The sequence below is a fragment of the Hylobates moloch genome, unplaced genomic scaffold (genome assembly GCF_009828535.3).
Source record: "Hylobates moloch isolate HMO894 unplaced genomic scaffold, HMol_V3 SCAFFOLD_20, whole genome shotgun sequence".
Lineage (NCBI taxonomy): Eukaryota > Metazoa > Chordata > Mammalia > Primates > Hylobatidae > Hylobates > Hylobates moloch.
Genome location: NW_026652295.1, coordinates 41,237,516 through 41,265,177, shown reverse-complemented (window position 1 = coordinate 41,265,177; position 27,662 = coordinate 41,237,516). Strand labels below are relative to the sequence as shown.

At 46.1% G+C, this 27,662-nt stretch overlaps 2 protein-coding genes and 1 pseudogene across 5 annotated transcripts in view; 2 read left to right on the top strand and 1 right to left on the bottom strand.

Moving 5' to 3' along the window:
- The window catches only part of RPL7L1 (ribosomal protein L7 like 1), a 45,685-nt gene extending 18,855 nt beyond the window's left edge, over window positions 1-26,830 (bottom strand). Inside the window, exons 1-7 of one of the 4 annotated variants that reach the window (XM_058432129.1) lie at window positions 26,731-26,830; window positions 25,721-25,826; window positions 23,071-23,234; window positions 21,947-22,084; window positions 20,595-20,704; window positions 20,208-20,422; window positions 12,708-17,591 (exon numbers count right to left, since the gene is read on the bottom strand). In XM_058432129.1, the coding sequence (XP_058288112.1) occupies window positions 20,214-20,422; window positions 20,595-20,704; window positions 21,947-22,084; window positions 23,071-23,234; window positions 25,721-25,826; window positions 26,731-26,771 (768 nt within the window). In that variant the 5' untranslated portion in view covers window positions 26,772-26,830 and the 3' untranslated portion in view covers window positions 12,708-17,591; window positions 20,208-20,213. Of the gene's footprint in view, window positions 1-12,707; window positions 17,592-18,764; window positions 19,515-20,207; window positions 20,423-20,594; window positions 20,705-21,946; window positions 22,085-23,070; window positions 23,235-25,720; window positions 25,827-26,730 lie in introns of those variants that run through there. The other 3 variants (XM_058432131.1, XM_032141186.2, XM_058432130.1) reach the window with 3 other exon arrangements.
- LOC131382100 (endogenous retrovirus group K member 7 Env polyprotein-like) lies at window positions 3,962-11,861 on the top strand (annotated as a pseudogene).
- CUNH6orf226 (chromosome unknown C6orf226 homolog) lies at window positions 15,500-16,114 on the top strand. The gene has a single exon (XM_032141187.2). The coding sequence runs from the start codon at window positions 15,502-15,504 to the stop codon at window positions 15,880-15,882; it is 381 nt and encodes a 126-aa protein (XP_031997078.1). The 5' UTR covers window positions 15,500-15,501; the 3' UTR covers window positions 15,883-16,114.
- Window positions 26,831-27,662: the final 832 nt, after the last annotated feature.

The window sequence follows — 27,662 nt, the reverse complement described above, 5'->3', positions numbered from 1 at the left end:
TTAGGGCAAGAACTGAAGGAGTTTGCCCAGGGAACTGACCTAGGCCACAGACAGGATAAGTTCTTCCATCATAGAGTATTCTGTTAAATACCAACTGGCGTACTGCAGTTCAATTCTGGCACTCAACCATCCAGAGGCAGTGCAGACCCCGCAAGTTAAAATGCACAATCCCCAAGAAAACTGCCTTTACTTCAGAGGTCAGCTGCAAGGTCAGGGGGATTCTCAGGTCACCCGCACTTCTGACTGACTGGCTACAAATTTGGGGGTTTCTCATGATCCCCCTCAGATTCAATAAGTCACTATGACAACTCACAGAACTCAGGAAAGTGCTATTCTTATGATTGCAGTTTTATTATGGAGGATACAAATCAGCACAACCAGCCAGAGAGACACGCAGGGCAAGTGTGAGAGGGTTCTGAATGCAGAGCTACCATGCCCTCTCCCTGTGGAATCAGGCAGGTTATATCGCCCTCTGCCCTCTGACACTCCATATGTTCATCAACCAGGGCACTCCAGAGTTTTGTATCCAGAAGTTTTTTTGTTGTTGCTTGTATTTTTTTTTTGAGACAGAATCTCGCTCTTTTAGCCAGGCCGGAGTGCAGTGGCGCTATCTCGGCTCACTGCAAGCTCCACCTCCCGGGTTCACGCCATTCTCCTGCCTCAGCCTCCTGAGTAGCTGGGACTACAGGCACCTGCCACCACGCCCGGCTAATTTTTTGTATTTTTTTAGTAGAGACGGGGTTTCACCGTGTTAGCCAGGATGGTCTCGATCTCCTGACCTCGTGATCCGCCTGCCTTGGACTCCCAATAGTGTGATTAATTTCATCCTCCAGACAGCCCTAAGGGACCAAGACTTTTTTTTTTTATTTTTTATTTTTTTGAGACAGAGTCTTGCTCTGTCACCCAGGCTAGAGTGGTGTGATCTTGGCTCACTGCAACCTCCACCTCCCGGATTCAAGTGATTCTCCTGCCTCAGCCTCCCAAGTAGCTGGGATTACAGGTGTGTGCCACCACACCCAGCTAATTTTTGTATTTTTAGTAGACACGGGGTTTCACATTGGCCAGGATGGTCTCAATCTCTTGACCTCGTGATCCGCCTGCTTCGGCCTCCCAAAGTGCTGGGATGACAAGCATGAGCCACCATGCCCAGCCTGTTTGTTTGTTTTTGAGACAGGGTCTGGCTATGTTGTCCAGGCTGGAGCACAGTGGCATGATACGGTCACTGTAGCTTTTATCTCTCAGGCTCAAGTGATCCTCCCACCTCAGCCTCCCATGTAGCTGGGACTACGGGTGCATGTCACCACACACGGCTAATTTTATTCTTTTTTGTAGAAACGGGATCTCGCTCTCTTGTTCAGGTTGGAGACTCAAGCTCCTGGGCTCAAGCAATCCTCCTGCCTTGGCCTCCCAAAGTGCTGGGAGTACAGGCGTGAGGTACCACTCCCAGCCTGTATCTAGAGTTTTTTTTTTTTTTAATCACAGTTCCATTACATAGGCATAGTTGAGTAAATCACTGGCTGGAGATTCAGTTCCATTTCTCCTCCCTGAACCTCAAGTGGATTGAATTCCCAATCTCTAATCACAGAGTTGGTCTTTCTGATATGGTCAGCTCGTATCCTGAAACAGCCTAGGGGCCACTATGAGTCACCCAATTAGCATAAACTATTTGGGCCATAAATATCACTCTTAATATTTGAGAAATTCTAAGAATTGAGTTTCCCTCCTGAGCACCAGGGACAAAGTCCAAATTCTTTTTTTTTTTTTTTTTTTTTTGAGATGGCGTTTCACTCTATCACCCAGGCTGGAGTGCAGTGGTGCGATCTCCACTCACTGCAAGCTCTGCTCCCAGGTTCATGCCGTTCTCCTGCCTCAGCCTGCCGAGTAGCTGGGACTACAGGCGCCCGCCACCACGCCCGGGGGTTTCACTGTGTTAGCCAGGATGGTCTCGATCTCCTGATCTCAGGTCATCCACCCGCCTCTGCCTCCCAAAGTGCTGGGATTACAGGCGTGAGCCACCGCGCCCGGCCAATTTTTGTATTTTTAGTGGAGATGGAGTTTCTCCATGTTGGTCAGCCTGGTCTCGAACTCCTGATCTCAGGTGATCTGCCCGCCTTAGCCTCCCAAAGTGCTAGGATTACAGGCATGAGCCACCATTCCTGGCCTAGGCCAAACTTGTAGGGAAAAGAGAGAGAGATCAGACTATTACTGTGTCTACATAGAAAAGGAAGAAATAAGAAACTCCATTTTGATTTGTACCCTGAACAATTGTTTTGCCTTGAGATGCTGTTAACCTGTAACTTTAGTCCCAACCTTGTGCTCACAGAAACATGTGTTGTATGGAATCAAGGTTTAAGGGATCTAGGGCTGTGCAGGATGTGCCTTGTTAACAATATGTTTGCAGGCAGTATGCTTGGTAAAAGTCATTGCCAGTCTCCATTCTCGATTAACCAGGGGCACAATGCGCCGCGGAAAGCCACAGGGACTTCTGCCCAGGAAAGCCGGGTATTGTCCAAGGTTTCTCCCCACTGAGACAGACTGAGATATGGCCTCGTGGGACAGGAAAGACCTGACCGTCCCCCAGCCTGACACCCATGAAGGGTTTGTGCTGGGGAGGATTAGTAAAAGAGGAAGGCTTGTGGTTGAGATAAGAGGAAGGCCTCTGTCTCCTGCATGCCCCTGGGAATGGAACGTCTCGGTATAAAACCCAACTGTACATTAGTTCTATTCTGAGATAGGAGAAAACCGCCCTGTGGCTGGAGGTGAGATATGCTGGTGGCAATGCTGCTCTGTTATTCTTTACTACACTGAGATGTTTGGGTGGAGAGAAGCATAAATCTGGCCTATGTGCACATCCAGGCATAGTACCTTCCCTTGAACTTATTTGTGACACAGATTCCTTTGCTCAAGTGTTTTCTTGCTGACCTTCTCCCCACTATCACCCTGTTCTCCTGCCGCATTTCCCTTGCTGAGATAGTGAAAATAATAATCAGTAAATACTGAGGGAACTCAGAGACGGGGGCCGGTGCAGGTCCTCCGTATGCTGAGCCCCGGTCTCCTGGGCTCCACTGTTCTTTCTCTATACTTTGTCTCTGTGTCTTATTTCTTTTTTTAGTCTCTCGTTCCACCTGACGAGAAATACCCACAGGTGTGGAGGGGCAGGCCACCCCTTCATCTGCTGCCCAACGTGAGTGCCTTTCTCTAAGGTGAAGGTATGCTAAGAACGTGAGCATCGAGGACAGTCGACGAAAGATTCCCGAGTACGTCCACGGTCAGCCTTGCGGTAAGCTTGTGCGCTCAGAAGAACCCAGGGTAACAATGGGACAAACTGAAAGTAAATATGCCTCTTATCTCAGCTTCATTAAAATTATTTTAAGAAGAGGGGGAGTTAGAGCTTCTACAGAAAATCTAATTAGCTTTTTCAAACAATAGAACAATTTTGCCCCTGGTTTCCAGAACAGGGAACTTTAGATCTAAAAGATTGGGAAAAAAATTGGCAAAGAATTAAAACAAGCAAAGAGGGAAGATAAAATCATCCCACTTACAGTATGGAATGATTGGGCCATTATTAAAGCAACTTTAGAACTGTTTCAAACAGAAGAAGATAGCATTTCAGTTTCTGCTGCCCCTGAAAGCTGTGTAATAGACTGTGAAGAAGAGGCAGAGACAGAGTTCAGGAAAGGAATGGGAAGTTCACATTGTAAATATGTAGCAGAGTCTGTAATGGCTTGGTCAACGCAAAATGTTGACTACAATCAATTAAAGGAGGCAATATATCATGAATAATCAAAATTGGGGGAAGGAGGTCTAGAATTATTGGGGCTTATCAGAGCCTAAACCACGATGGCCATCAACTCCTCCCGCGGTTCAGATACGTGTAACATTACAACCTCAAAGGCAGGTTAGACAAGTACAAACCCCAAGAGAATATCAAGTAGCAAAGGATAGAGTCTCTATCCCGGCAATGCCAATTCAGATGCAGTATCCACAATATCAGCTGGTAGAAAATAAGACCCAACCGCCAGTAATTTATCAGTACTGGCCGCCAGCCTACCTTCAGTATCGGTCGCCTCCAGAGATTCAATACGGACCTCAAGCGGTGTGTCCTGTACCAAATAGCACGTCACCATACTAGCAACCCACAGCGGTGGTGGTTAATCCTACAGCACCACCTAGTGGAGAAAGGTAGTACACTGCATGAAATCATTGATAAAGCCAGAAAACAGGGATGGGAGTTCCCGGTAATTTTACAACCGATACCGGCCGGGAAAGGGACTCTAGCAGGAGTGTCTGTCCAAACTGAGGCTAGATATGAATCTTTCACCATGAAAATGTTAAAAGATATGAAGGAAGGAGTTAAACAATATGGACCCAACTCCCCTTATGTGAGAACATTGTTAGATTCCACTGTTCATGGAAATAGACTTATTCCTTATGACTGGGAAATTTTGGCTAAATCTTCCCTTTCACCCTCTCAGTTTCTACAGTTTAAAGCCTGGTGGGTTGATGGAGTACAAGAACAGGTACGAAAAAATCAGGCTACTAATCCCACTGTTAATATAGATGCAGACCAATTGCTAGGAACAGGTCCAAATTGGAGCACCATTAACCAACAATCAGTAATGCAGAATGAGGCTATTGAACAATTAAGCGCTATTTGCCTCAGGGCTTGGGAAAAAATTCAGGACCCAGGAACCACCTGCCCTTCTTTTAATTCAATTAAACAAGGCTCTAAAGAGCCATATCCAGACTTTGTGGCAGGGTTGCAAGATGCCGCTCAAAAATCTATCACAGATGATAACGCCCGAAATGTTATTGTAGAATTAATGACCTATCAAAATGCAAATCCAGAATGTCAATCGGCCACAAAGCCATTAAAAAGAAAAGTTCCAGCAGGAGTCGATGTAATTACAGAATAAGTGAAGGCTTGTGATGGGATTGGAGGAGCTATGCATAAAGGCAATGCTAATGGTTCAAGCAATGACGGGAGTCGCTTTAGGAGGACAAGTTAGAACATTTGGGAAAAAATGTTATAATTGTGGTCAAATCGGTCATCTGAAAAGGAGTTGCCCAGTCTTAAGTAAACAGAATATAATAAATCAAGCTGGCGGGGCGCGGTGGCTCACACCTGTAATCCCAGCACTTTGGGAGGCCGAGGTGGGTGGATCACAAGGTCAGGAGATCGAGACTATCCTGGCTAACATGGTGAAACCCCGTCTCTACTAAAAATACAAAAAATTAGCTGGGCGTGGTGGCGGGCGCCTATAGTCCCAGCTACTCGGGAGGCTGAGGCAGGAGAATGGCGTGAACCCGGGAGGCGGAGCTTGCAGTGAGCCGAGATCGCGCCACTGCACTCCAGCCTGGGCGACAGAGCCAGACTCCGTCTCAAAAATATATATATATATATATAAATATAAATAAATAAATAAAGCTATTACGGCAAAAAATAAAGAGCCACCTGGCCTGTGTCCAAAATGTGGAAAAGGAAAACATTGGGCTAATCAATGTCATTCTAAATTTGATAAAGATGGACAACCATTGTCGGGGAAATGGGAAGAGGGGCCAGCCTCAGGCCCCGCAACAAATTGGGGCATTCCGATTCAGGGGTTTGTTCCTCAGGGTTTTCAGGGACAACAACCCCCGCAGGAAATACCACCACTTCAGGGAGTCAGCCAATTACAACAATACAACAGCTGTCCCCCGCCACAGCAGGCAGCACAGCCGTAGATTTGTCTTCTACTCAAATGGTTTCTTTACTCCCTGGAGAGCCCCTGCAAACGATTCCTACAGGGGTACATGGCCCGCTGCCAGAAGGGACGGTAGGCCTTATTTTAGGGAGATCAAGTCTAAATTTGAAGGGAGTCCAAATTTATACTGGTGTAATTGATTCAGATTATAAAGGGGAAATTCAGTTAGTGATCAGCTCCACTGTTCCCTGGAGTGCCAATCCAGGTGATAGAATTGCGCAATTACTGCTTTTGCCTTATATTAAAATTGGGAAAAACAAAACAGAAAGAACAGGAGGGTTTGGAAGTACCAACCCTGCCAGAAAAGCCGCTTATTGGGCTAGTCAGGTCTCAGAGGATAGACCCGTGTGTGCAGTCACTATTCAGGGAAAGCAGTTTGAAGGATTAGTGGATACCGCGGCTGATGGTGCTATCATCGCCTTAAATCAATGGCCCAAAAATTGGCCTAAACAAAAGCCTGTTACAGGACTTGTTGGCGTAGATACCGCCTCAGAAGTGTATCAAAGTGCCATGATTTTACATTGTCTAGGACCTGGTGATCAAGAAAGTACAGTTCAGCCTATGATCACTTCTATTCCAATTAATTTATGGGGCCTAGACTTGTTACAACAATGGCATGCAGCGATTACTATCCCAGCCTCCCAATACAGCCCCACGAGTCAAAAAATCATGACTAAAATGGGATATCTCCCTGAAAAGGGACTAGGAAAGAATGAGGACAGCATTAAAGTCCCAACTGAGGCTGAAAAAAATCAAAAAAGAAAAGGAATAGGGTATCCTTTTTAAGAGCGGCCACTGTAGAGCCTCCAAAACCCATTCCATTAACTTGGAAAACAAAAAAAACCTGTATGGGTAAATCAGTGGCTGCTACCAAAACAAAAGCTAGAGGCTTTACACTTATTAGCAAAGGAACACTTAGAAAAGGGACATACTGAGCCTTCATTTTCGCCTTGGAATTCTCCTGTGTTTATAATTCAGAAAAAATCCGGCAGATGGCGCATGCTGACTGACTTAAGAGCTGTTAATGCTGTAATTCAACCCATGGGGGCTCTCCAACCTGGGTTGCTCTCTCCAGCTGTGATCCCAAAAGATTGGCCTTTAATTATAATTGATCTGAAGGATTGCTTTTTTACCATTCCTCTGGCAAAACAGGATTTTGAAAAATTTGCTTTTACTGTACCAGCCATAAATAATAAAGAACCAGCCACCAGGTTTCAGTGGAAAGTGTTGCCTCAGGGAATGCTTAATGGTCCAACTATTTGCCAGACTTTTGTAGCTCAAGCTGTTCAGGCAGTTAGAGACAGTTTTCAGACTCTTATATCATTCATTATGTTGATGATATTTTGTGTGCTACAGAAAGGAGAGACAAATTAATTGACTGTTACACATTTCTGCAGACAAGAGGTTGCAAATGCAGGACAACAGCATCTGATAAGATTCAAACCTCTACTCCTTTCCATTACTTAGAAATGCAGGTAGAGGAAAGGAAAATTAAACCACAAAAAATAGAAATAAGAAAAGACCGACCAGGCGCGGTGGCTCACGCTTGTAATCCCAGCACTTTGGGAGGCCAAGGAGGGCAGATCATGAGGTCAGGAGATCGAGACCACGGTGAAACCCCGTCTCTACTAAAAATACAAAAAAAATTAGCCGGGCATGGTGGCAGGCTCCTGTAGTCCCAGCTACTCGGAGAGGCTGAGGCAGGAGAATGGCGTGAACCCGGGAGGCAGAGCTTGCAGTGAGCCGAGATTGTGCCACTGCACTCCAGCCTGGGCGACAGAGCGAGACTCCGTCTCAAAAAAAAAAAAAAAAAAAAAAAAAAAAGACACATTAAAAACATTAAATGACTTTCAAAAATTGCTAGGAGATATTAATTGGATTCAGCCAACTCTAGGCATCTCTACTTATGCCATGTTAAATTTGTTCTCTATCTTAAGAGGGGATCCAGAATTGAATAGTAAAAGAACATTAACTCCAGAGGCAACTAAAGAAATTGAATTAGTTGAAGAAAAATTTCGGTCAGCACAAGTAAACAGAATAGATCACTTAGCCCCACTCCAACTTTTGATTTTTGCTACTGCACATTCTCCAGCAGGCATTATTGTTCAAAATACAGATCTTGTGGAGTGGTTCTTCCTTCCTCATAGTACGATTAAGACTTTTACATTGAACTTGGATCAAATGGCTACATTAATTGGTCAGGCAAGATTATGAATAATAAAATTGTGTGGAAGTGACCCAGATAAAATCATTGTTCCTTTAAATAAGGAACAGGTTAGACAAGCCTTTATCAATTCTGGTGCACGGCAGATTGGTCTTGCTGATTTTATGGGAATTATTGACAATCATTACCCCAAAACAAAAATCTTCCAGTTTTTAAAATTGACTACTTGGATTTTTCCTAAAATTACCAGACATAAACCTTTAGAAAATGCTCTGACGGTGTTTACTGATGGTTCCAGCAATGGAAAAGAGGCTTACACCAGGCCAAAAGAACAACTCATTGAAACTCAATATCACTGGGCTCAAAGAGCAGAGTTGGTTGCTGTCATTACAGTGTTACAAGATTTTAATCAGCCTATTAACATTGTATCGATTCTGCATATGTAGTACAGGCTACAAAGGATGTTGAGACAGCCCTCATCAAATATAGTATAGATGATCAGTTAAACCAGCTGTTTGTTACAACAAACCATAAGAAAAAGAAATTTCCCATTTTATATTACTCATATTCGAGCACATACTAATTTACCAGAGCCTTTAACTAAAGCAAATGAACAAGTTGACTTGCTAGTATCATCTGCATTCATGGAAGCACAAGAATTTCATGCCTTGACTCATGTAAATGCAACAGGACTAAAAACTAAATTTGACATCACATGGAAACAGGCAAAAAATACTGTACAACATTACACCCAGCGTCAGATTCTACGCCTGCCCACTCAAGAGGCAGGAGTTAATCCCAGAGGTCTATGTCCTAATGCGTTATGGCAAATGGAAGTCACACATGTACCTTCGTTTGGAAAATTGTCATTTGTCCTTGTGACAGTTGATACTTATTCACATTTTGTATGGGCAACCTGCCAGACAGGAGAAAATACTTCCCACGTTAAAAGACATTTATTGTCTTGTTTTGCTGTCATGGGAGTTCCAGAAAAAATTAAAACGGATAATGGGCCTGGATACTGTAGTAAAACATTTCAAAAATTCTTAAATCAGTGGAAAATTACACATACAACAGAATCCCTTGTAATTCCCAAGGACAGGCCATAATTGAAAAAACCAATAGAACACTCAAAGCTCAATAGATTCAACAAAAAAAGGAAAAAGTAAGGAGTCTAATACTCCCCAGATGCAACTTAATCTAGAACTCTATACTTTAAATTTTTTAAACATTTATAGAAATCAGACCACTACTTCTGCAGAATAACATCGTACTGGTAAAAAGAACAGCCCACATGAAGGAAAACTGATTTGGTGGAAAGACAACAAAAATAAGACGTGGGAAATAGGGAAGGTGATAACATGGGAGAGAGGCTTTGCTTGTGTTTCACCAGGAGAAAATCAGCTTCCTATTTGGATACCCACTAGACATTTAAAGTTCTACAGTGAACCCATTTGAGATGCAAAGAAAAGCGCTTCCGCGGAGACAAAAAACCCTCAATTGAGCATCATCGAGTCGCCAGGTAAACAAAATGGTGATATCAGAAGAACAGATGAAGTTGCCATCCACCAAGGAAGCGGAGCCACCGACTTGGGCCCAGTGAAAGAAGCTGACACAGTTAGCTAAAAAAGCCTAAAGAACACAAGGGTAACGTGAACTCCAGAGAATATGCTGCTTACAGCTTCGATTATTGTATCAATGGTAGCAAGTCTGCACATGTCTGCAGGAGCAGCTGCAACTAATTATACTTACTGTGCCTATGTGCCTTTCCCTCCCTTAATTTGGGCAGTCACATGGATGGATAATCCTATTGAAGTGGCCGGGCGCGGTGGCTCACGCTTGTAATCCCAGCACTTTGGGAGGCCGAGGCGGGCGGATCATGAGGTCAGGAGATCGAGACCACGGTGAAACCCCGTCTCTATTAAAAATACAAAAAAATTAGCCGGGCGTGGTGGCGGGCGCCTGTAGTCCCAGCTACTCGGAGAGGCTGAGGCAGGAGAATGGCGTGAACCCGGGAGGCGGAGCTTGCAGTGAGCCGAGATTGCGCCACTGCACTCCAACCTGGGCGACAGAGCGAGACTCCGTCTCAAAAAATTAAAAAAAAAAAAAAAATCCTATTGAAGTATATGTTAATAATAGTGCATGGGTACCAGGCCCCACAGATGATCGTTGCCCTGCCCAACCTAAAGGAGAAGGAATGATGATAAATGTTTCCACTGGGTATCATTACCCTCCTACTTGCCCAGGGAAGGCACCAGGATGTTTAATGCCTACAACCCAAAATTGGTTGGTAGAAGTACCTACTGTCAGTGCCACCAGTAAATTTACTTATCACATAGTAAGTGGAACATCACTCGGGCCACAGATAAATAATTTAGAGGACGCTTCTTATCAAAGATCATTAAAATCTAGGCCTAAGGGGAAGCCTTGCCCCAAGGAAATTCCCAAAGAATCAAAAAGCCCAGAAGCCTTAGTTTGGGAAGAATGTGTGGCTAATACTGCGGTGGTATTACAAAACAATGAATTTGGAACTATTATAGACTGGGCCCCTCGAGGCCAATTATATTATAATTGTATGGGGCAAACGCACTCATGTTCACAGGCCCCATCCATCTGGCCCATTAATCTGGCCTATGATAGTGATTTAATTTGAAAGGCTGGACCAGGTTTATAGAAGGTTAGAATCACCCTATCCATGGAAATGGGGTGAAAAGGGAATTTCATCACCTTGACCAAAGTTAGTTAGTCCTGTTACTGGTCCTAAACATCCAAAATTGTGGAAGCTTACTGTGGCCTCGCACCACATTAGAATTTGATCTGGAAATCAAGTTATAGAAACAAGAAATTGTAAAAGCCATATTATACTATCAACCTAAATTCCAATCTGACAATTCCTCTACAAAGTTGTGTAAAACCCCCTTATATGCTAGTTACAGAAAACGTAGTTATTAAACCAGATTCCCAAACTATAACCTGTGAAAATTGTATATTGTTTACTTGCATTGATTCGACTTTTAATTGGCAGCGCCATATTCTGCTAGTGAGGGCAAGAGAAGGTGTGTGGATCCCTGTGTCCATGGACCGACAGTGGGTGGCCTCGCCATCTTCCATATTTTAACGGAAGCGTTAAAAGGAATTCTACCTAGATCCAAAAGATTCATTTTTACTTTGATTGCAGTGATTATGGGCCTTATTGCAGTCACAGCTACTGCTGCGGCTGCTGGAATTGCTTTACACTCCTCTGTTCAAACTGCAGAACATGTAAATGATTGGCGAAAGAATTCCTCAAAATTGTGGAATTCCCAGACCCAAATAAATCAAAAATTGGCAAACCAAATTAATGATCTTAGACAAACTGTCAGTTGGCTGGGAGATAGGCTCATGAGCTTGGAATATCTTTTTCAGTTGCAGTGCGACTGGAATACGTCAGATTCTTGTATTAATCCCGAGCCTATAATGAGTCTGAGCATCACTGGGACATGGTTAGATGCCATCTACAAGGAAGAGAAGATAATCTTACTTTAGATATTTCAAAATTAAAAGAAGGAAATTTTGAGGCATTGAAAGCCCATTTAAATTTGGGAACTGAAGCAATCGTGAAATCTGCTGATGGCCTCACAAATCTTAACCGTCACTTGGTTAAAAACCATCAGAAGATTCACTATTGTAAATTTCATATTAATCCTTGTATGCCTGTTCTGTCTGTTGTTAGTCTACAGGTGTATCCAGCAGCTCCGAAGAGACAGCAACCAGCAAGAACAGGCCATAATGACGATGGCAGTTTTTTCAAAAAGGGGGATATGTAGGGAAAAGAAAGAGAGATCAGACTGTTACTGTGTCTACGTAGAAAAGGAAGAAATAAGAAACTACATTTTGATCTGTACCCTGAACAATTGTTTTGCCTTGAGATGCTGTTAACCTGTAACTTTAGTCCCAACCTTGTGCTCACAGAAACATGTGTTGTATGGAATCAAGGTTTAAGGGATCTAGGGCTGTGCAGGATGTGCCTTGTTAACAATATGTTTGCAGGCAGTATGCTTGGTAAAAGTCATTGCCAGTCTCCATTCTCGATTAACCAGGGGCACAATGCGCTGCGGGAAGCCACAGGGACCTCTGCCCAGGAAAGCCGGGTATTGTCCAAGGTTTCTCCCCACTGAGACAGACTGAGATATGGCCTCGTGGGACGGGAAAGACCTGACCGTCCCCCAGCCCGACACCCGTGAAGGGTCTGTGCTGGGGAGGATTAGTAAAAGAGGAAGGCCTCTTGTGGTTGAGATAAGAGGAAGGCCTCTGTCTCCTGCATGCCCCTGGGAATGGAATGTCTTGGTATAAAACCCAATTGTACATTCGTTCTATTCTGAGATAGGAGAAAACTGCCCTGTGGCTGGAGGTGAGATATGCTGGTGGCAATGCTGCTGTTATTATTTACTACACTGAGACATTTGGGTGGAGAGAGGCATAAATCTGGCCTACGTGCACATCCAGGCATAGTACCTTCCCTTGAACTTATTTGTGACACAGATTCCTTTGCTCAGTGTTTTCTTGCTGACCTTCTCCCCACTATCACCCTGTTCTCTGCTGCATTCCCCTTGATGAGATAGTGAAAATAATAATCAGTAAATACCGAGGGAACTCAGAGACGGGGGCCGGTGCAGGTCCTCTGTATGCTGAGTGCCGGTCTCCTAGGCCCACTGTTCTTTCTCTATACTTTGTCTCTGTGTCTTATTTCTTTTCTCAGTCTCTCGTCCCACCTGACGAGAAATACCTGCAGGTATGGAGGGGCAGGCCACCCCTTCAAAATTCTTTATTATACGACATTCGATATGGTCAGTTTCCTCCAGACTGGCTTCTCAAGCTCTTACCAAGTGCCCCCTACCCCAACTTTTTTTTTTTTTGACAGAGTCTCTGTTGCTCAGGCTAGAGTGCAGTGGAACAATCTTGGCTCACTGCAGCCTCGACCTCCTGGGCTCAAGTGATCCTCCAGCCTCAGCCTTCTGAGTAGCTGGAACTACTGGTGTATGCCACCACATCCAGCTAATTTTTGTTTTTGGGGGGGGGGTCTCACTATGTTGCCTAGGTTGGTCTTGAACTCCTGGGTTCAAGTGATCCTCCTGCTTTGGCCTCTCCCAAAGTGCTGGGATTATAGGCATAAGCCACTGCACCCAGCCTACCCCAACTTTTTATTTTGACAAGTTTCAAACCCTCACGTGGATTCACTAATTCTTAGCAATTTTGCCACATTTGCTTTCTCTCTGTCATCATGACACGTCACCTTTAAATACTTCAGAATGTATCTGCTATGAACAAGGTAATTCCCACACATAAGCACAATTATCACACTTGATAAATTTAACATTGATATATCGCTGTCATCTAATATATGGATCATATTCAAATTTCCCTAAGGGTAAAATGTCCTTTAGAGCTGATCTCCCCTACACAATCTTGCATCTAATCCAGGATCACTCATTGTATTTATTTATTTATATTTTATTTTATTTTTGGAGACAGAGTTTCGCTCTGTCTCCCAGTCTGAAGTGCTGGCAATCATAGCTCAGTGCAACCTCCACCTCCCCGGGTTCAAGCGATTCTTTGACCACTGCCTCCAGAATAGCTTGGACTACAGGTGCCCACCACCATGCTTGGCTATTTTTTTTTTTTTTTTTGTATTTTTAGTAGAGATGGGGTTTTGCTACATTGCCCAGGCTGGTCTTGAATTCCTGAGTTCAAGCAATCCGCCCACCTCGGCCTCCCAAAGTGCTGGGATTAAAGGCATGAGCCACTGTGTCTGGCCTGTATTTATTTTTTATGTCTCCTTTAATCTGGGGTAGTTCTTAGCTTTTTCTTTATCTTTTATAACAATGACATCTGTAAAGTGTCCGGACCAATCATTTTGCAGAATCTCTCTCACTTTGGTCTCTATTTCCTCAAGACTAGCTGGTGAGTGAACATTTTTTGGGCATTTTGGGGAGGACTACTACAGAAGATATGTTGTATCCTTCCCAGTGCATCACATCAGGAGGCACACAAGGCCAGTTTGTCCTATTAAGTTTTTTTTTTTTTTTTGAGACTGAGTCTCACTCTGTTGCCCAGGCTGGAGTGCAGTGGTGTGATCTCAGCTCACTGCAACCTCCCCGCCTCCTGGGTTCAAGCAATTCTCCTGCCTCAGCCTCCCAAGTAGCTGGGATTACAGGCGCGCACCACCATGCCTGGCTAATTTGTTGTATTTTTAGTAGAGATGGGGTTTTGCCATGTTGGCCAGGCTGGTCTCAAACTCCTGATCTCAGGCCCACCTCAGCCTCCCAAAGTGCTGGGATTACAGGTGTGAGCCACCACGTCTGGCCATTAAGCTTTGATTCTTTGATTAAGGTGATGTTCACCAGATAAGTCTAGCTTTTGATACTTTTTTTTTGAGACAGAGTTTTGCTTTGTCACCGAGGGTAGAGTGCAGTGGTGCAATCTCAGCTCACTGCAACCTCTGCCTCCCGGGTTCAAGGGATTCTCCTGCCTCAGCCTCCTGAGTAGCTGGGATTATAGGCGCGTGCCACCACATCCGGCTGATTTTCGTATTTTTAGTAGAGATGGGGGTTGCACCATGTTGGTCAGGCTGGTCTCAAACTCCTGACCTCGAGATCCACCTGCCTCCTCCTCCCAAAGTGCTGGGATTACAGGTGTGAGCCACCGTGCCCGGCCACTTTTGATAATTTAAAAACCTGACTTTCCAAGCAGTCAGAGCAGCTGTAGCACATCTGACCTGCTTTCACCTTCTATCTTCTCTGGGACCAGCAAGAATTGAAGGATGGCAGGAAGTGTGAAAAAAGTGGTCAGGCTCTGGCTCGGTGCGGTGGCTCACACCTGTAATCCCTGTACTTTGGAAAGCCGAGGTGGGTGCATCACTTGAGGTCAGGAGTTCGAGACCAGCCTAGCCAACATGGTGAAACCCTGTTTCTACTAAAAATACAAAAATTAGCTGGGCTTGGTGGCGTACACCTGTAATCCCAGCTACTAGGGAGGCTGAGGCACTAGGGACCCTGTGGATCGCTTGAACCCAGGAGGCGGAGGTTGCAGTGCGCTGAGATCACGCCGCTGCACTCTGGCCTGGGTGACAGAGTGAGACTCCGTCTAAAACAACACAAAACAAAACAATAATAATAACTAAAAGAGTAGCGTGGCTTGGTGGCGGTGTCACTCCTGAGGCCCCTGGGAACAACTCTACGGTTATGCTTTGTCCCGTGCTGCGGAGCCTAGGATGGGGATTATCCCCCGCCATGCGTTGTATCTGAATCCTTGTACGCGCGCCCGTGGGTGTGCATGAAAATGGGCACGTGAGCGGTGCCTATGCATGTATGGGTCTTTTTGCCCGCAGCGGCGCGTCCGCAGGCATGTTCTGTCCTGTACTAGCCTTCAAGTTTTGGCGCGTCCGTCCCTTTTTCTTCTTCTTTGGAGCGTCCGTTGGGCACTCTGGGTTTGGCTAAATTGTGGATGCTTCTAAAGCGTTTCTGCAGGGAGCTGGTCAGAATTCTCAAGTGCTCCCCCAGTTCTGGGCCGGCTTGGTACGGTCTACAGCCTCCCTTTCCTTTCCCCACCTCCCCCATGGTGGTTGCACCCATTCCGCGCGGAAGTGCTCGCTTCCTCGCACTGCACGCCGGTGAGGCTTCGCGACCCGAAATGGAGCGTCCCCGCAGTCCCCGATGCTCGGCCCCGGCCCCAGCCTCAGCTTCGGTTACCCTGGCGCAGCTCCTGCAGCTGGTCCAGCAGGGCCGGGAACTCCCGGGCCTGGAGAGACGCCACATCGCGGCGATCCACGGCGAACCCACAGCGTCCCGGCTCCCGCGGAGGCCCAAGCCCTGGGAGGCCGCGGCTTTGGCTGAGTCCCTTTCCCCTCCAATCCTCAGGATAGGAACGGCCCTGGCGGAGCCTGGCTTGGCTGAGGCGGCGACTGCACCTTCTTCATGGCATACAGTGGGCTCCTGAGGTTCCAGGTCCTTTGCGGCGCGGCGATGTGGAGGGCGTGGCTACAGGACCCCGGATGCCATTCCGTTACTCATCTTTTATGCTTTGGTCCTGACCTGTCTCAACTGGACTTGCTCCTGCAATCACCATGGGGGTTATGCATTTGCATTTCTGGACCATGTTACAGTTAAGAAAAATCCTGTTTCAGCCCTTATATGTAACAAAATATGTAATAAAATGTTTTATGATGTAACTTGACCCCAGAATGATTTTGAAGATACATTAAAGCCCAAAGCATTTAAAAAAGCCAACCAAGAAAGACTAAAATCTTGGCTCTTGGAATCAGCTGGATCAGGCAAGGGGCGAGAGAATTGAGCATTAGAAAGGCTCCCACAGCCACCCTGAAATCAGTCCTTTTATGTTAAACAGGCCACCTGGCTCAGTGCACCTACTTACTCAACACTAGATTTTACTTTCTCTACAAAAGCTAGAATGTACCTGGTACGTGCTGACATGGGCATACCCTAACCCATAGATGATGTTAACAGGTCTACCATTTCTCAAAGGATTGTCTCACAACTTGTTCAACGAATTAGTTATGTCATGGTACATATATATAAGTGCACAATTTTTGTAACATCTTTTGTTTGTATACAATTATAAATTACAAACGTTTTATTAGGATTTTTATTTTATTCTTTTTGAGATGGAGTCTTGCTCTGTCGCCCAGGCTGGAGCGCAGCGGCGCGATCTCTGCTCACTGCAAGCTCCGCCTCCTGGGTTCACGCCATTCTCCTGCCTCAGCCTCTCCGAGTAGCTGGGACTACAGGCGCCCGCCACCACACCCGGCTAATTTTTTGCATTTTTAGTAGAGACGGGGTTTCACCGTGGTCTCGATCTCCTGACCTCGTGATCCACCCGCCTCGGCCTCCCAAAGTGCTGGGATTACAAGCGTGAGCCACCGTGCCCAGCTAGGATTTTTATTTTTTAAAAAATTTATTTTTAGTCAACTTACTCGCCTTTTATTTACCAGCAGTTTGCTCTGACAGAATAAATTACAAAATACTGTTTTGCTTAATCCTTTTAACCATCATGTCAGGCACACAGGTTGGAGGATATTAGCTCCCATTTTATGGACAGAGTAGAAACACTGTACCCATATTTAGTGTAAGGCATACCTGGGATATAAGCCTTGGGCTTCCATAGTCACCACTGCTTTTTTCCATAACTTTGTAATACATCATTTTAAATCTGATTTCACAATGTTTTACAGTATAAGAACATCTATAGCATCTCTTCTTGGCAGGTAACCTCTGGAGAGAACTGATCTAATTACATACGCTGGCACCTTTTTTTTAAGAGAGTTTTGCTTTTGTTGCCCAGGCTGGAGTGCAATGGCATGATCTTGGCTCACTGCAACCTCCGCCTCCCTGGGTTCAAGCAATTCTCTTGCCTCAGCCTCCCAAGTAGCTGGGATTACAGGCATGCACCACCACGCCCGACTAATTTTGTATCTTTAGTAGAGACAGAATTTCTCCATGTTGGTCAGGCTGGTCTCGAACTCCTGATCTCAGGTGATCCGCCTGCCTCAGCCTCCTGAAGTGTTGGGATTACAGATGTGAGCCACCGTGCCCAGCCTAAGCTGGCATGTTTTAAGGCAGTTACATCTCTAACTTGATTTACCAGCTATGCTTCAGGGTCCAAGGAGCCAAAATTGCAGCCAAACTGATCTGAAAGGACCAGGGAATAGAATGGTCAAGCGTGTTTCTAAGTTTAACCTAGGCCTGGCACATCCTTGCCAATTGCTCAGATGGCAAGTGAGGAGCAACTAAGTGAAGAGAATAGCAGGAAGACCCACTTGGGGTGGACGCTGATGAAAAACACAAGCAGTATCAGACCCACTGTTTTCAGGACTAAAATCCCCAGATGCCCAGTTATTGGTCTACTATCTACTATGTCACTACCAGTAGGACAAAAGGCAATACTTCTGAAGACTAGAATATGCAAGGAAAAAATTAAGGTGCCAGCTTGTCTGGGGCCTACCGAGCCAAACAGTGCTAATTTCATCCATGCCAAACAAAATTGTTCATTCCTTCCTGATTTGGGTTTTAAGGAAGCATGCTGATCATCAGAGAAACCAGGCAATTCTATCCTGAAGCCCAGGGGAAGAAATGGTGGGGATTTCTGAGTTATAGATGGTGCAGGGGGTAACACTATCTGCCACCATGAAGGGAAAAATCTATCTTGGTAAACTTTGGTCTTCTATAGGACATGGAACCAGAGGAGCAAAGTCAGGGCCTGTGTGACCGATCCTGATTAAGAGCAAGACTTCCTCACATAAGGTACACAAGGGCCAGGCGCAATTGCTCATGCCTGTAATCCCAGCACTTTGGGAGGCCCAGGCTTGTGGATCACTTGAGGTCAGGAGTTTGAGACCAGCCTGGCCAACATGGTGAAACTGTGTCTCTGCCTCTACTAAAAATACAAAAAATAGCTGGGCGTGGTGGTACATGCACGTAATCCCAGCTGATCGAGGGGCTGAGGCAGAATCACTTCAACCCAGGAGGTGGAGGCTGCAATGAGCCGAGATCACGCCACTGCACTCCAGCCTGGGCAACAGGGTGAGACTGTGTCAAAGAGAAGAACAAAACCCGTAAGATGCACAGGTATCTGAGAAGGGTCTAAACACCCTAGAACTACAAGCAAAATTTTGAGTGTATACATGTTTTCCTGGCGAAGGGGTCCTCATTCTCAAATCCTGAGCTTTCAGGAAAAAGTATTAAGCCAGTTTCAGGTTACGATACAAAAGCCACCAGATACACTTAGAGCCAGTCAAGTTTGAGAGCTCTCAAAGCCATCGCTGAAAAGTTGGAACACAGACTCACAGCAGAGACAAGTGAACATTTACTTTTATGCCTTTCTTCCTATGTTTATTTCAAGTCTTTTTCAAAACAAGGCCCCAGGACTCTCCAGATTCAATTACGTCCTTGGGCTTGGTCGACTGCTGCAGGAGTCTTAGGGAGCCTTGTACAAATGCTACAGTGACTCATTTACCAACATTAAACCCTAGGATAGATGCCACGAAGCAGGACTCCTTCCTCCATGGAATGTGCCAATTTCAGACGACGCAGCACCCAAGTAGAAAACGCTGGAATTTTTCCTTGGAACTAGACTGTGATGAGAGGTGCTTGACATGAACGTAAGCTACTGTCTTTTCTTTTCTTTGAGACAGAGTTTCACTTGTTGCCCAGGCTGGAGTGCAATGGCGTGATCTCAGCTCACTGCAACTTCTGCCTCCCAGGTTCGAGCGATTCTCCTGCCTCAGCCTCCTGAGTAGCTGGGATTACAGGCACACGCTACCATGCCAGACTAATTTTTGTATTTTTAGTAGAGATGGCATTTCTCCATGTTGGTCAGGCTGGTCTCGAACTCCCAACCTCGGGTGATCCGCCTGCCTCAGCCTCCCAAAGTGTTGGGATTACAGGCATGAGCCACCACGCCAGCCAGCTACTGTCCTTTCTTTGACCCTTCCTTTCCAGTTTTTGAAGATAAAGCAGGAAATAATCTTCTCTGAAGATACTTGATAAAAATTCCCAAAACAACAAAACACATGCTTCCACTTCATTGATAAAAAATTTACTGCAGTTTGGCACCTAAGAGTATGACAATAGCAATAAAAAGTAATTTCAAAGAGTTAAGATTTCTTCAGCAAAACAGATGATTCACATCTTCAAGTCCTTTTTGAAATCAGTTATTAATATTATTATTTCCCCATTTCCATCTAAATGACTGCAGCAATACAGTTTTGTTTTGTTTTGTTTTGTTATGAGACGGAGTCTCGCTGTCGCCCAGGCTGGAGTGCACGGGCGCGACTTGGCTCACTGCAATCTCTGCCTCCTGGGTTCAAGTGATTTTCCTGCCTCAGCCTCTCGAGAAGCTGGGACTACAGGCGCGTGCCACCACCCCCAACTCATTTTTGTATTTTTAGTACAGACAGGGTTTCACCATGTTGGCCAGGATGGTCTCAATCTCCTGACTTTATGGTCTGCCCACCTTGGCCTCCCAAAGTGCTGGGATTACAGGCGTGAGCCACCGCGCCCGGCCAGCAATACAGTTTTTAGTTACTTGACATCTTTAAGCCTATAACTCTTAGGCTATGCATAGCCCCATGTCCTAATCAGGTATTCACTGATCCCAGCAGGTCTCCATCTATTTGTACCAGCCTCCTCTTTCCTCCCAATCTCAAGGTTACTCTTAAATACTAGTAAATGCAAAAAGAACTTGTAAAGTGGCAAGGCATGGCCCATCAAAAGTCAGCCCAAGGGCAGTTTTCAGCCCTGCCTCACCTGGGTCTAGTTCAGCTGGCGGATGAGCTGATTGATGCGTTCACCCCGATAGCCAGGTGTGCCCATCTCCTTGAGGAAGCCCACTCTATTTTTGGTAGCATGACGGGCCACTGAGAGGTGGAAAGGGCGCAAGAACCATGAGATCTCCTGGAAATGCTTCCCTGGGAAGGCAATTTCATGAATGAGGTCTTCCAAGCAAATGACGCCAAACTTCCCTAAGAAACACAAAAGCACAGATTCCTTTATTTAACATGTATCCAGCATATACTAAGCTGGGCACTCTGGCAGACTCTTGGCACCCCAAGAAGAATACAACCTGAACCTCACATTAAAGCTTCAAAGACCCTGGCTTTCTGCCCCAGCTGACCCCTAAGCTGTAGCACTCACCCAGGTGCTCCTCAATCACTGTGTTGTCTGTCAGAGGGATGATCTTATTCTTGACCTTGGCTTGTCCACGTTTCAAAATGAGTTCTCGGACAGACTTCAGATTTGGAAATCTATGTAGGAAAATAAAGCACGGTTTTCACCAGCACCTGGCACACTATGTATCAGTCCTACAGCCTGGCTGAGGAGAGGTTGGAGACGTTCTCCCACACACTCACTTCTCCCAACGAGCAAGTGTTCTGCAATCACATTCCAGCTGAAATGCTTGGAAATACTCCTGACAAAGAACCGAAGTGACCCCACTTACATAATTAGAAATTTAAATTTATGGATGTAAATGTTCACCAGGGAAAATATCGCCAACAAAAACAAAACAGAAACCGTGTCCTAGCTTACCTTAGGAGATAGGACTCTGGCCTTAGGTGACCCTCTACTCAAGATGGTGCAAGAGTTGGAAATAAAATCCAAGTTTTTGTTGAGTTTCAATGTTTGAGGAATACTACTCTTTTTTTTTTTTTTTTTTTGAGACGGAGTCTTGCTCAGTCTCCCAGGCTGGAGTGCAGTGGCGCGATCTCGGCTCACTGCAAGCTCCACCTCCCAGGTTCATGCCATTCTCCTGCCTCAGCCTCCCGAGTAGCTGGGACTATAGGCACCGGGCTAATTTTTTTTTGTATTTTTAGTAGAGACCGGGTTTCACCATGTTAGCCAGGATGCTCTCGATCTCCTGACCTTGTGATCCACCGCGTCTGGCTTTTTTTTTTTTTTTTGAGACAGTCTTGCTGTCGCCAGGCTAGATTGCAGTGGCGCAATCTCAGCTCAATGCAACCTCCGCCTCATGGATTCAAGCACTTCTCCTGCCTCAGCCTCCCAAGTACCTGGGACTACAGGCACACACCACCATGCCTGGCTAATTTTTTTTGTATTTTAGTAGAGACAGGGGTTTCACCATGTTGGCCAGGATGGTCTCAATCTCCTGACCGTGTGATCCACTCCTGGCCATGTGATCCACTCGCCTCGGCCTCCCAAAGTGCTAAGATTACAGACATGAGCCAGTGTGGCCGGAATACTACTCTTACACAAGCACTGCCTTTAGCTCTGCTTTAAGACTTCCAAGAACCAATCTCTCCTTGACCCAGCCTTAGCCTATGACTGAACCAGCCCTACTATGGTACTGTTCAGACCCTCCCTACCCCGTGTCCCATGGCTGTTACAGCTACCCACTGATTTCAGGTTGACTGTGGTCACAGCAAAATGTCCCTTCTACAGCAACATGAGCACTGGAGAGCAATACCCGGTGCACCCTGACACACTCAAATAGAAATCTAATGTGAATTCACATGGAAAACCTTACTTACCCCCAGGTCACATAAGGTTCCACTATACGCAGCATTTTTAGATTCTGGGGGGTGACTTTTACAAAGACACCACTAAAAATTTTCTTTAGGCGAAGTCTTGCAATGGTTCTCTGCACCAGTAAACTCACGCCATCAATCCTGAAATGAACAGCAACAGAAGTCAGACAGACTCCCTCCAGTTTGTCAGTCCAGCAAGCACAACATGCGAGGTCACTACACTGGGTAATCTGGAATAAGACACAGAGACTATGCCTTAAAGAGCTCAGTTTAGTGGGAGGCGGTTATGAAAACAGATCCTTTTCATGATGTGGAGCAATGCCTGGAATGCTATGGAACTTGAACTTGCGTTTCAGGGGTAGGGGGCGTGGTGGTATGTAGGTCTACACATGTCCAGCTAAGGAAGCTGGATGTGCTTCTATGGGCAGTAAAAGCTACCAAAGATTTTAAGCAGAAGAGACGAGACCAGATTTCTTTCTGACAATCACCAAGGGCAGTGTATGGGACAGATCACAGTATGACACTAGAGGCAAGGAAATCCAGGAGGAAGGTTAATACAATAGTTCAGGAAAAATATGAGCAGTGGTAGAGGGCTACAAAAGACAGAGCTCATCAACATGCAAAAGCCACTGGTTTGAGTGATTGGGTAGGAGAAACAGCAAGAAGTAGAGTTGTACATGGGGTGGGCAGGGGGTTGGGAAAGTTCCACTAAATGAGGAAAAATGTCTCCCCTTCACTGAGTATGCTTCATCCACTCAGCCTTGTTTCAGTTCCTAGAATGATGCCTTGCTTTCCCCACCTCAGGACTTCAGCACGTATGCCTGGAAAGTCTCCCAACACTGGTGAACGCCTTTCACATGTGTCCGGTCTCAGGTTGAAGTTCCTGCTTTAGAGAGGGTGTCCTCAACCCCCTCTCCCTAGTGAGCACTTTACCCTCATAGCACTTATTTTCAAGCCCATCTGTCTAAGGTCTTCCAAATATTGCAGACTAAATTGTGCTCAACCCTGACATCCTAGCACGATTTGCCTGAGTGGCTTGGGGCCTGTTATCTCCCTAGAAAGGGGTCTAAACCTTAAGCAACAGTTTGCCCTAGCCTCATGCAATTAGAAAGACACCAGTTCCTTACCTTTCGATGCGTACAACAAAGGCCAAGGAATGTTTATCTGGCAATTCCAAGGCATGAGGTTTCACTTCTAGTCGTCTGAGACGCACCTTGTCACGTTTCTGCCGCCAGGAATCATGTAGGAATGATTCCAGTCGCTTAAACCTGAGCCCTTTTCCTTTCTTCTGCTACAGAGAAGACAGACCATCATCATCATCTTGTGCCTCCATATATTTTTACTTTTGGAATAGTAATTCATGAGTGACAACTGACAGAGCTTATTTCCCCGTGTTCTACAATGCGAAACAAAGCAACATTCTCTATTTTCATATAAAGGAAAAATGAGAAACCAAAGTAAAGGTGGAGTTGAGGGAACTTGGGAATTACTGGGAAAAATAATTAACAAACAAAAAATTAGTTTACATATTAATCAATGTTTACTAACAAAGTTTCCTTAAACTCAACTCCAGCATTTGCCTGCAGGTGTTAAATATTTGCTAAACGAAGACATAAACCATATACACTTGGTGCTCTTCATCTGTGATTCAACCAACCCCAAATGGAAAATACTTTGGAGGGGAATATACACAGTGGCTCACCCTGTAGTCCCAGATACTTAGGAGGCTGAGGCGGGAGGTTCTCTTGAACCCAGGAATTCAAGGCTGCAATGAGCTATGATCCTGCCACTGCACTCTAGCCTGGGTAACACAAGACCTCACTTCTTTTTTTTTCTTTTTTTTTTTTTTGAGATGGGGTCTCAGTCTGTCGCCCAGGCTGGAGTGCAGTGATATGATCTCGGCTCACTGCAACCTCTGCCTCCTGGGTTCAAGCAATTTTCCTGCCTCAGCCTCCCAAGTAGCTGGGATTACAGGCATGTGCCACCACACCAGGCTAATTTTTGTATTTTTAGTAGAGACAGGGTCACCTTGTTGGTCAGCCTGCCCTCGAACTCCTGACTTCAGGAGATCCACCTGTCCTCAGCCTCCCATAGTGCTGGGATAAAAGGCGTGAGCTTCCACACCTGGCCAAAGACCCCCCTTTTTTTTTTTTTTAGACATTGTGTTGGGGGGGTGCTCCGTCACCCAGGCTGGAGTACAGTGGCACAATCTCAGCTCACTGCAACCTCCGCCTCCCGGGTTCAAGCGATTCTCCTGCCTCAACCTCCTGATTAGCTAGGATTACAGGCGCATGCCACAGTGCCCATCTAATTTTTTGTATTTTTAATAGAGATGGGGTTTCACCATGTTGGCCAGGCTGGTCTTGAACTCCTGACCTCAAGTAATCTGCCCACCTCAGCCTCCCAAAGTGTTGGGATTACAGACGTGAGCCACTGTGCCCAGCTGACCTCTTTAAAAAAAAAAAAAAAAAAATTCAGGGGAAAAGTGAAAAATAACAGTAAAAAGTAATACAAATTTTTAAAATACATTATGTACACTATATTAGCTATCAGTAATACAGGCCAGGCAGCGTGGCTCAGGCCTGTAATCCCAGCACTTTGGAAGGCCACTGGGTAGATCACTTGAGGCCAGGAGTTTGAGACCAGCATGGCCAACACGTCAAAACAACTCTACTAAAAATACAAAACCAGCTGGTGGCTGGGTGGGGTGGCTGATGCCAGTAATCGCAGCACTTTGGGAGGCCGAGGTGGGCAGATCACTTGAGTCCATGAGTTGGAGACCAGCCTGGACAACATGGTGAAACCCCGTCTCTACTAAAAATACAAAAATTAGCAGGGCATGGTGGCACATCCTTGCAATCCCAGCTACTTGGGAGGCTGAGGCAGGAGAATCGCTTGAACCCGGGAGGCGGAGGTTGTGGTAAGCTGAGATCGCATCACTGCACTCCAGCCTGGGTGACAGAATGAGACTCTGTCTCAAAAAACAAAACAAAACTAAATTAAATTAAAAAAAAAAAATTAGCCGGGTGTGGTGGCGCATGCCTGTAATCCTAGCTACTTGGTTGGCTGAAGCACAAGAATTGCTTGAGCCCAGTAGGCAGAGATTGCACTGCACTCCACTCTAGGCAACAGAGTGAGACTCTTGCCTCAAAAAAAAAAAAAAAAATTTAAGTAATCCAGAGAGGATTTAAACTACATAGGCGGAAGGCGTATAGATTACATGCAAATACTACAACCAGTTATTTATTTATTTATTTATTTATTTATTTATTTATTTGAGACAAGAGTCTCGCTCTGTCGCCCAGGCTAGAGTGCAGTGGCACGATCTCGACTCACTCCAACCTCCACCTCCCGGATTCACGCCATCCTCCTGCCTCAGCCTCCCGAGTAGCTGGGACTACAGGCACCTGCCACTACGCCCGGCTAATTGTTTATATTTTTAGTAGAGACGGGGTTTCACCATGTTAGCCAGGATGGTCTCGATCTCCTGACTTCGTGATCTGCCCACCTCGGCCTCCCAAAGTGCTGGGATTTCAGACGTGAGCCACCTCGCCTGGCCTACTACAACCATTTTATACAAGGGACTTCAGCAGTCTCAGATTTAGGCATCTGTGGGAGTCCTGGAACCAACCCCTTAAGGACACCGAGACACAACTATACCTGGTTTGTCAAACCGTTGGGGGGGAGCTCGTCAATACCAAATATAGTCCAACACATGCTGGATAAAACTTACCAAATACAAATTCTAATTACTTTCTCTTGGTTCCCCACCATTACCTCCTTCTTTGCCAGAAGTGCCTGCTTTGCCTGGGTGGCTTTGAGGGCTTGATAAGCCTTCCTCTTTTTCAGGAGATTTTCTGGAACCAAAGGGATTTTTCTTTGCCTGATGCAGAAAATTGAGATCAGAGATAACGTTTAGAAAAGAACACTTGGCCGGGCGCGGTGGCTCAAGCCTGTAATCCCAGCACTCTGGGAGGCCGAGGTGGGTGGATCACCTGAGATCTGGAGTTCGAGACCAGCCTGACCAACATGGTGAAACCCCCGTTTCTACTAAAAATAAAAAATCACCTGGGCGTGGTGGCGCACGCCTGTAATCCCAGCTACTCGGGAGACTGAGGCAGGAGAATCGCTTGAACCCCGGAGGCGGAGGCTGCACCGAGCCGAGATCGCGACACTGCGCTCCAGCCTGGGGGACAGAGCAAGACTCTGTCTCAAAACAAAAACAACAAAAAAGAAAACGAACATTCAACAGATTTCCAAACCAATTCAATATCCTGGGCTTTAGGGAACATTACAGTTTTCAAGTATCTGAAGAAAGATTCCCCTGAAACCTGTGGTTTCTGACTCCAGGCCTCAAAATGTACCCATAATATTCACTCATCCCCAAAGCCTCGGAAAGTAATGAACCCTTTAGCCTCTGGGTTCGTATAAGTTAACAGGGTTTTCACTGCCACAGCTCTTCATAGGCACTAGCAGCGACGAATCTATGGGGTTGGGGCGGGTGCAGGCCTATCTACAGGGTTAATACTTGTCAGGCTGGGTGAATTCAACTGCGGCACTCGAGACCGCTGCCTGAGTCAATCCTCGCCTCTCCAGATAACCCGAACTTGACCGCGGTCCCCTCCCTCCTCCGCCACAGCGCTACTGCTCCTCACCCCCACCCTTTGTAAACTGTGGCCTTTTCTATTCCTAGACCCCACAAGAATCCGCCACCGAGGCATAAACACCATGGATGGCACCGGATACGCAAGACCCCACTCCAGATATTCAAAGCCCCAAACACTCACTCTTGCTCCGCCATCTTTCCAGCGGTGCAGCTACTGATCATGCGCAACCCCACCACACGGGGAAGACAGCACGGCGCTCTGTTTACTTGACCATAGAGACGTCTGTTCTAGCTCACGCTGGAGGACCAGTCAGCGTTCACGTAGCCGCAGTGAGCCGTTGAGGTCCCGCTAACCCCGATTCCTGCCAAAAGTTGCACTGCTTCCAGGGTTTTTAGAGCCTGTGTCATTTTCAAAACCCAGCCCTTTTCTTGTAAGTTACAGTTTCATCACAAGAGGCTTGGCTGCGGACAATAAAGTGCTTCCCACGATGCACCTATGGCGTCCGCTCTAGCTACGGCGCCGCACTTCCGGCGCGTCTCTGCTGCGTCTCTGTGGAGGAAGACAGGCCAACTCCAAGAAACCTTTTCGCTCTGTGGGAAACTTGGGGGCTATGGCTTTGGCTCTCACATGTAGGTGGAAGTGTTTGTTGAGAGAGTGGTAAAGCAGGTAGCTGCAATTCGTCTGCTTGGCTCCGTCGATGTGTCCTTGAACATGTTATTTAACCCTTCTATACTGCGGCTTCATTACCCACAAAATGGCTGTACAGTAATAAAGGGTCTACCTAATGGCGTTACGAGGATTACAGGAGATTATATAAAGCGTTTAGCAGTGTCTGTCAGCACTATGTTTGTTACTATTACTGCTGGACCGAAAACTACAACATGCTTCCTTGCCATCTAAAACCGTTATACAGGCCGGGCGCGGTGGCTCACACCTGTAATCCCAGCACTTTGGGAGGCCGAGACGGGAGGATCATCTGAGGTCAGGAGTTCGAGATCAGCCTGGCCAACACGGCGAAACCCCGTCTCTGGCGGAGGTTACAGTGAGCCGAGATCGCGCCACTGCGCACCAGCCTGGGCGACAGAGCAAGACTCCGTCTCAAAAAAAAAAAA